General features: G+C 38.0%; 1 protein-coding gene across 1 annotated transcript; it reads left to right on the top strand.

Moving 5' to 3' along the window:
• Positions 1 to 911: 911 nt before the first annotated feature.
• On the top strand, positions 912 to 9,002 carry LOC114923119 (vomeronasal type-2 receptor 26-like). The gene is made up of 4 exons (XM_029285632.1): positions 912 to 1,055; positions 5,854 to 6,044; positions 6,989 to 7,107; positions 8,092 to 9,002. Exons 1-4 carry the CDS (start codon positions 912 to 914, stop codon positions 9,000 to 9,002), a joined length of 1,365 nt encoding a protein of 454 aa, XP_029141465.1.
• The last annotated feature ends 237 nt before the right edge of the window (positions 9,003 to 9,239 follow it).

The raw sequence follows: 9,239 nt of genomic DNA, 5'->3' as shown, positions 1-9,239 counted from the left end.
GGGACTGTGTTGGCTTTTTTAGCAGCTGCAGCACACTGCTGGCTCATATTTAAATGATTGTCCACTAGGACTCCAAGGTCCCTCTCACAGTTACTACTATTGAGCAAGGTACCCTCTATACTATACCTATACATTTTGTTTTTCTTGCCTAAATGTAGAACCTTACTTTTTCACCATTGAATTTCATTTTGTTAGATAGCACCCAGTGTTCAAATCTGTCCAGATCCTCCTGTATCCTAAGCCTGTCTTACTCCTATATAGCAGGACCCGTCTAATTTCTTGAATCATTCTCATTTTCATGGCTTTCATCTTTTGTCTTCCTTTTGTGGAAGAGACTCAGATCCAACATGAGACAAAAAAACCCTGAAATAAGTCCAGATTTTTTTTATCCATTCTCATTCAATACTGACCTCATCACTTGAATACAGAGCTTGGTTTAAAGTAGTGATTGAGAGGGTTGTAGAGTCCTCTGCCCACCTCACTTCCATATTTATATAACCTGTCATTGTACAGTATTCAATACCTGATCCTTACAGGAATAGAGGATGACTTTATGGGACACTTAGGAAACATCCTCTTCATTTTGTGGTGGTTCTACTTCAGTGATTGAATGATTTGAATACAGGTTACTGGGCAAATGAAAATTAGATCTGATAAAAATAATTGTGATTCTTAACCTTGGTGGAAGACTATCTCCATCCCATCTTCTCAAAGATCATAAAAAATTATGTGCTGATAGGGAGCTATCATTTGCCTTGGAGTTTGGATCTATATTGGCTTAAGACACAATACACTTGTGGAGGCAAAGATGATTAAATTGAAAAATAACATTGTTGTTTCTATTGATGATGATGGTAACAACATGATTTATTTTTTTTAATAGTATGGGACATTATTTTAAACTGCTAATCATGGTTTTTGCCATTCAAGCAGTCAATGAGAATCCCCAGCTCCTGCCCAATCTCACACTTGGCTACAACATGCACGACAACTATGTCAGCACTCTTGCTACTTCAGAAGCCCTGCTGGACATCCTCTCTACTGGAGAAGCCAATGTTCCAAACTACAGCTGTGGAAGGAAGGAAAACCTTTTGGCTCTTCTTGATGCAGCTAAGAGGGAAACCTCCATTCAGATGTCAAGATTAGTAGGCATCTACAAAGTCCCACAGGTTTGTGTGTGTGTTTCTTTAACTGATAAAGTGAGTGGGGAGATTGAGGGTGAATGATAGATCCAACCATATTTTGTCTGATTTTCACCATGGCCTTTATGGGTGTCAGGCTATGGATTGGGATACAGTGTGGAGAGAGGGCAAAAAGCAGACATGTCCTCTAATGACATCATCCCTGTTGCATTGTGGGCTTCTTCTGCACACTTGTGAAGATAAGGAGAGGCTCGGTATCCAATCAGAGGATCTTCTGACTGTTAGTTGGCATTCATGGATCAATCAACCAGAATAGAGCAGAAAGGGACTTTGGAGGTCTTCTAGTCCAACCCCCTGCTCAAGCAGGAGACCCTATACCATTTAGACAAATGACTGTCCAATCTCTTCTTAAAAACCTCTAATGATGAAGCACCCACAACTTCTGAAGGCAAGCTCTTCCACTGGTTAATTGTCATCACTGTTAAGAAGTTTCTCCTTAATTCCAGGTTGCTTCTCCTTGATTAGTTTATATTCATTGTTTGTTGTCCTTCCCTCTGGTGCTTTGGAAAATAACTTGACCCCCTCCTCTTTGTGGCAACCTCTCAAATACTGGAATACTGCTATCATGTTCCCGCTAATTCTTCTTTTCTCTAGACTAGCAAATCCAAATCCTGCAACCATTCTTTATATGTTTTAGTCTTCAGGCCTTTAATCATCTTAGTTGCTATTCTTTGCACTTTATCCAAAGTCTCAACATCTTTTTTTGTAATGGTGTGACCAAAACTCTATGCAGGTGTGGCCTTATTAAAGCTTTATAAAGCAATACTAATACTTCATGTCATTTTGATTCTATTCCTCTGTTTATACAACCAAGGATTGTACTAGCTTTTTTGGTTGCTGCCACACACAGGTTTTCCTGCCTACATGTAAAACCTTGCTTTTATCCACATTAAATTTCATTTTGTTGGATAGAGACCATTGTTCAAGTCTTTCAAGTTCTTTTTGGATCTTGAGCTTGTCTTCTGGGGTGTTGGCTATTCCTACCAGCTTAGCGTCATCTGCAAATTTGATGAGTTCCCCTTCTATTCCCTCATCCAAGTCATTTATAAAGATATTGAAGAGTACTGGCCTAAGACAGAACCTTGTGGTACCCCAGTGCTAATTTACCTATATGGAGATATACTGTAGTACCATTAAGGACCACTCATTGAGTATGGTTTGTCAGCCAGTTACAAATCTATCTGGTGGTGATGTTGTCTATCCCACATTTTCTAGCTTATCAAGAAGTAGGTTGTGGTCTACTTTGTAAAATGCCTTACTGAAGTCTAAGTATACTGTGTCCACAGCATTTCGCCAATATACTAATTAGTCATTCTATCAAAGAATGAAATAAGATTGATTTGGCATGATCTGTTTTTAACAAACCCATGCTGGCTTTTACTTATAACTTTATTTATTTCTAAATGTTTGTAGATCTGTTTTTTTATTATGTTTTCCAGTATCTTCCCAGGTATTGATGTTAGGCTGATTGTGTCTGGGTTTTTTGTTTGTTTGTTTTTGTTTTCCCTTTTTGGAAGATATGGTATAATGATTCTGAGATAACATCTGCCAAGTCCTTCAGAACTCTAGGATGTAATCTATCAGGTCCCAGTGATTGATATTCATCAAGATCAGATAGGTGTTCTCTAACCATTTTCTTGTTTATTTTAATTTTTATTTATAGATTGTCTAAGCTGGGATATAGATGGGATATTGTTTTTGTGTGAAGACTGATGCAAAGAATGAGTTAAGCAGCTCTGCTTTCTCTCTACTGCCTGTTTCTTCCTTGCCATTTTCTCTATTTAGTGGACCGACTGTTTCCTTAACTTTGTTCTTGTTATTTATACGTTGAAAGAAATTATTATTATTATTATTATTATTATTATTATTATTATTATTATTATTATTATTATTAGTAGTAGTAGTAGTAGTAGTAGTAGTAGTAGTAGTAGTAGTTGTTGTTGTTGTTGTTGTTGTTGTTGTTGTTGTAAGTCTTTGTTCATTCTGAGCCTTTGTTTTCCTGACTATGTCTTTGCAGATTTGGCTATCTGCTGATACTCTGCCTTAGTCATGTGTCCCTCTTTCCATTTTTTATACTTGTCCTTTTTGGCTTTCAGTTTATCAGAGTGCAGCCTTGTGAGTTTCTTCTTGGATTTCTTGTTTTTCTCTTTCAGTGGTATTGTTCTGGACTGGGCTTTTGTGATCATATTTTTCAGCGTTTCCCATGCTTCTTGAATTGTTTTCCCCTTTAGGATTTTCATCCATGGAATTTTTTTAGGCTCTGAGTTTGTTGAAATCAACTCTTTTAAAGTTTAAGACATTGGCTGTATTATGCTCTATTGCTTGTGCTTGCATGATATTGAATTCCAATATATGACATGGTCACTCTTGCCCAAAGTTCCAGCAACTTCAACTCCCTCTATCACTTCTTCTTCATTAGTAAAAATTAGGTCTAGCCTATCTTTTCCTCTAGTTCCCTCCTCTATGTTTTGGTTGACAAGGTTGTCAGCTAGGTTGGTTAGGAATCTGTTTGATCTCCCATTTGCTGCAGAGTTTGTCTCCCAGTTAATATCAGGGTAGTTAAAGTTTCCCATTATCACTGTGGTATATTTCCTACAAACATATGTTAGTTGTTTAGCAAAAAAAATTCATCAATTTCTTCTGCTTGGTTGGGTGGCCTGGAATATACACTTGTATCAATGTCATTCTTTTTAAATTTCTATATTGACTCATATGGATTCTAGGAGGTTTTTATCTTTCCTTTTGTGTATTTCTATAGAGGTGGAGTGATCTTTTATATATAATGCAACTCTGCCTCCTCTTTTGTTAGGTCTGTTTCTTTTGAATAGTTTGTATCCTTCCATCAGCATATTCCAGTCTTGATTTTCATCCCATCAGGTTTTAGTAATGGCAAATATATCATATCTGCATTCTTGTACTAATACTATAGCTCTTGGGTATGTTTCTTATATCTCCTAGTTTATATCTTGATTTTCCAGCCTTTCCATCACTCTCTACTTCACTGTGTCTTTCTTTCTTGTTTCTTCTTTCTCCTTACTCCCTACCTCCACTCTGCTAGTCTTCTGCCAGTTTGTCCTACATTGTGGCTGTGTCAGACCTACCCCAGCCAGGCTCTCAGGAAAGTAAGAATCTTGAATCTATTGATTTGAATCAAAAGAACTTTTTTTGAGAGAAAGTGGTTGCAGTAAAGTCATGCAGAATCTGAAGGTCCTGCGCAAAGCATAAACCAATTCTTTCAGTTTCCCAATCCCAACCCCCTTACCAGTCCACTGGCAGCTAATGTGATGTCGAGAAGTTGTTTTGGAGAGCTTGAGAGATAGAAAAAATAACATTCTTCTTCATTCTTCAATTGTATAAAGAAGAGAGGGGTAAGTATCTTGGACTATACAATAGACTAATAATCTATTGTGGTCCTTATATTAAAATAAAATTCACACTTCTTGTGTCCCAAAGGTGCTTTTTCAAAAGGCAACAGGATGGTCTTCATTTTTGCTTGAAGTCATTTCACTTCTCATCCAAGAAGCTTCTTCAATTGACTGAAGAACTGAAGAAGTTTCTTGGATGAGAAGTGAAATGTCTTCAAGTAAAAAATAAAGAAAGCCTAGTTGTCTTTTGAAAATGCACCTTTGGGAAAATTATGACCTGAATGACTGAGAATCTCCATAGCCACATTTTCTGTGTGGTAAGAATTCAAAAGCAACATATAATAGAGGCATTTATTTGAAAAAAATAGTTCAGTTGAGATCTGCATATGTAGGATGATGATATTACGATGATGTTACCTATTCAGTCATGTCTGACTCTTGGCGATTCTACGGGCCAGGTCTCTCCACATCTTCCATTCTTTCACTGCTTCTTTGAGTTGTTCTATGTCTTGGTTAGTGTCAGCTTTGACGGTTCTTTGGCAGCCTGGTTGCCTTTTACCACTAAGGTGATACAGAAATATTATTTACATTCTGTCTCTAATTACATTAAAAATTTGAATCCTGGGTAATGCCATGTAGTAAAAACAAATAAATATGAACACCAGGATAATATCAAACTAGGATTTGTTTAATAAAAATACTGAGCTTTTACATTCTTTATATTTATTCTTTTTCATTTATTTTTTTATTTTATGTTTTATGTACATTCTTGTCAATTGTTCTGTGCTTCATATTCTGTATCTTAATATGGTTTAATGAGTAATTAATAATATACCATTCTAAGATGTTCATGAGTAGCAAGTTGGATTTACTAAAATCTAATATTTTGGACTTCATTTCACCCCAAATATAGCATAGCATTCTTCATTGTTTTTTCAGCTCAGCGATGCAATTGTTTCAGAGACTCTGAGTGATAAAAGTGGATTTCCTTTTTTCCACCGGATCCTCCCCCCAAAAGGGATCACATATCCAGCAATTGTCCAACTGCTCCTCCATTTCAGATGGACCTTGATTGGTCTTTTTATTTCAGACACAGAGGAGGGAGAGAATTTCATGAAGACTTTTACTCCTATGCTTGTCAGGAATGGAATTTGTGTGGTTATATCACAACGATTCACAGCAACTGGACATGCAACACTCCTCAGGGATGACATCTCTAAGTGGAGTCAAGTTAATGTCTTTGTGAACTACATAGAACACGTTAACATTTTTATTATACTTTCCAGTTAATATTTGAAGGTCTACCAGGACCCATTGAAGGGAAAGTCTGGATTGTGGAAAGCATTGAGTATTTGGTATTAGGATGGGCACGTCTTTACAAATATGTCCATAGCATCTGGAGCTTTGCCTTTCAGGAAAAGAAAAGGCCAGAAGATGATCCTTTTGGAACCAAACTCTTTGTGAAATTGGAAAATCGGTATTTTCATTGTTCTTTTTCAAAGCACCTTTTTTCAGTCAAAGGCCAGAAAAGATGCACCCAGAAAGCACCATTGCAACCTGGAGAGGAAAGAAGAAGGATATGGATCCCTTTTCACCTCCATCTGCACAGTGTTATTAAGACTCTGGCCCGTGCCTTGAAAGGTGCATATTCTTCCAGATCTGGGAGGAGAAGCAAGATGGGTGAAGAGAGGTTGGGGTCTCCAAGGCTGCAGCCATGGCAGGTATGGAGTCCCCATCAGGATCCATGAAATTCCAAGGGAGAGGGAGAGGAACCTTTTCAACCCCCTTGTGTTACAAAGGGCCAAACTATTCACTCAAGGAATAAAGTTGAAGAGGTCAGGGACAAGAGGCTTTGGCTGAATCCTGGCAAGACCAAATAGCTTCAGTTGCATGGATCTTTAGGATCCATTAATTTAGCATCATTAATTCTGGATGGAGTTGCACTATCCCTGAGAGACCTGGTCCACAATTTTGGAGTTCTCCTGATCTCACAACTTCTACTCAAAGAGCAGGTGGCAGTTGTAGCTAGAATAGCCTTTGCACAACTTTGTGTTGTGTACTATTTGCACCCTTTTGTGATTCAAATGTCCATAGGGGTGGGGCCACTACACCACTGCTCCATAAGCTACAATGGCTAAAATGTTCCCTTTAATAGACAAATTTGGTCAATTATATTTTGTTAGATCACATTTTTCAATATATGACTAACCAATTTATATGAGTCTTTTTTTCACTTTTGAACATAGTGGTAACATCTGGTCTCTAAACTCACAGTATTTTCAAGTTAGACATCTGTTGAGGAAAGATTTGAATGTGAAAAGGGATAAGAAATCAAATATTCTGTTTTTAAAATTCCAGTATGTTTCTATTCTAGTTCCATCCATTTCTGGAGAAGAATGAGTTTTGCAATATTTCCCATAGGAAATTGTATTTGGACCAAAATGGAGATGTAGCAGCAGATATGAACATCATAAGCTGGGTGCTTCTTCCCAGGTGGGATCCTATTGACAAACAACTGGGGAGCTTTGAAAGGCAGAAATGTATTATCAATAAAGATATTCTGTCATGGCTAAAGTTGCACAACAAGGTGGGAGAAATATTGGTGTTCCTATGTATCTTAAGCAGGAGACTATTTTAGACTACTTTCAAAGGGGAGCTGCTTTGCAATGGTCCTTTATTGCAATGAGAAATCCAAAAGCAAAAGGGGTGAAGTAAATAAAGAAAATGTCAGAAATTGTATCTCCAGCAACTATTTTGAACTAGTTAGAGAGATCACACTTATCTAAGTGAAGGCAGGAGACTCTTTTGCTAATGTTCATTTTGACCTTTATTTTCCATGGATGGTGAATCCTAACATACTTTCTTTGGCATTGCTGTTTTTTCTGTTTAGACTCTGCCTCAGTCCAAATGTGTGGAAAATTGTCATCCTGGATTTGTCAAGCGGAAGCGAGAAGGAGAGTCAGTTTGCTGCTATGACTGTGTTCCTTGTCTGGAAGGGACCATCTCCACTCAGGAAGGTGGGTAACACCAAAGAAAAAGGTTGATATTGTGGAAATGGATTCATCCATAGAATTTTTCATGGGAGTGAAACAGCTCAGGTCTTTTCTAGTGCATTGTTTATAAGTCTCAATAAAAATAATTGCACTTTCTTTACAATATTAATCTTCAAAATTCTTTGTATCTTCTTCTTCTTCTTGGACAGTTATTATGCATTCATGTTACTATTGGTCCCATGAGCTATACCAGATTATTTTCATGACTAAAATTTCCCATAGAGGTTATGCACATTTGACAGGATATAGAGAGAGGTAGAGAATTAGATAGATGATAGATAGATAGATAGATAGATAGATAGATAGATAGATAGATAGATAGATAGATAATTATATACAGAATTTTGTTTTTGCTTCAACTTTTAAAAAATGCTTCTTTGAAATGGTATTAGCTGTTGTCCCAAGAATGCATTTTTTGAAATTTAAAAGGACAGAATATGGAAGAATTGTTGTTTTTTTTTCTTTTCTCAGATATGGAAAAATGCACCAAATGTCCAGATGACAAATATCCAAATGAGGGCAGAGTTCAATGTATCCCCAAAGTTATATCCTTCCTGTCTTATGAAGAATATTTGGGCATCCTCCTGGTCTTTTTTGCCCTATTGCTGTTCCTAACCACAGGATTTGTGTTAAACATGTTCCTTCAATACAAAGAAACTCCCATTGTCAAAGCCAACAACCAGGATCTCTCTTACATCCTCCTGGTCTCCCTCCTGCTTTGCTTCTTGTCTCCCTTTCTCTTCATTGGTCAACCAAGTAAAGCCACCTGCCTTCTCCAACAAATGATTTTCAGCATCACCTTCTCAGTTGCCATTTCTTCCCTCCTGGCCAAAACCATCACAGTGGTGCTGGCTTTCCTGGCCACAAAACCAGGAAAACAGGTAAAGATATGGTTGGGGAAGAGCTTGGCCAACTCTATCATCCTTTCTTGTTCTGCTGTACAAGTTATCATCTGTTCCATCTGGCTTGGAGTTTCTCCCCCATTCCCTGATACTGACCTCCACTCCCAGCCTGGAGTTATCACCTTGCAATGCAATGAAGGCTCTGTTGTCATGTTCTACATCACCCTCAGCTACCTGGGATTCCTGGCTGCCATCTGCTTCATGGTGGCTTTCCTAGCCAGAAATCTCCCTGCGGCCTTCAATGAAGCCAAGCTGATCACCTTCAGCATGCTGGTCTTCTGCAGTGTCTGGGTGAGTTTTGTGCCCACCTATCTGAGCACCAAAGGAAAATGCATGGTGGCTGTGCAAGTCTTCTCCATCTTGGCCTCCAATGCTGGGCTGCTGGGCTGCATCTTCATCCCCAAGTGCTACATTATCATTCTGAGGCCAGACCTGAATACAAGGGAGCAACTTACAACAAGAAGAAATAACGAAACGTGAGACAGAGAAATTTTAAAACTTAGCATTTTCTTACAGTCCACACCTAGAAAATGGTCCAAGCTGCTCTCCGTACAAAATAGGGCCGATGATTTTATTTGAAATAATTAAAGGGAAGATAAGATCCCCAACTTTGTACAGTTAAATTTGAAGATGTCCACTGAACATTTTTTGAATCCTTAAGGCAGAATGCCCTTAAGTCCATTGTCCCTAGCCTACTTGAGTTCTGAAATGCTACAT

Source organism: Protobothrops mucrosquamatus, unplaced genomic scaffold (assembly GCF_001527695.2).
Source record: "Protobothrops mucrosquamatus isolate PMUCROS unplaced genomic scaffold, P.Mucros_1.0 scaffold1975, whole genome shotgun sequence".
Taxonomy (NCBI): domain Eukaryota; kingdom Metazoa; phylum Chordata; class Lepidosauria; order Squamata; family Viperidae; genus Protobothrops; species Protobothrops mucrosquamatus.
This window is presented reverse-complemented; position numbering and strand designations above follow the sequence as displayed.

Excerpts from the sequence above, each read along its gene's own strand:
- LOC114923119 (XM_029285632.1), top strand. The coding sequence starts at position 912 with ATGGTTTTTGCCATTCAAGCAGTCAATGAGAATCCCCAGCTCCTGCCC. Across the intron at positions 6,045-6,988 it reads TTTGTGAAATTGGAAAATCG|GAAATTGTATTTGGACCAAA; the intron begins GTATTTTCATTG and ends TATTTCCCATAG. Across the intron at positions 7,108-8,091 it reads GAGCTTTGAAAGGCAGAAAT|ATATGGAAAAATGCACCAAA; the intron begins GTATTATCAATA and ends TTCTTTTCTCAG.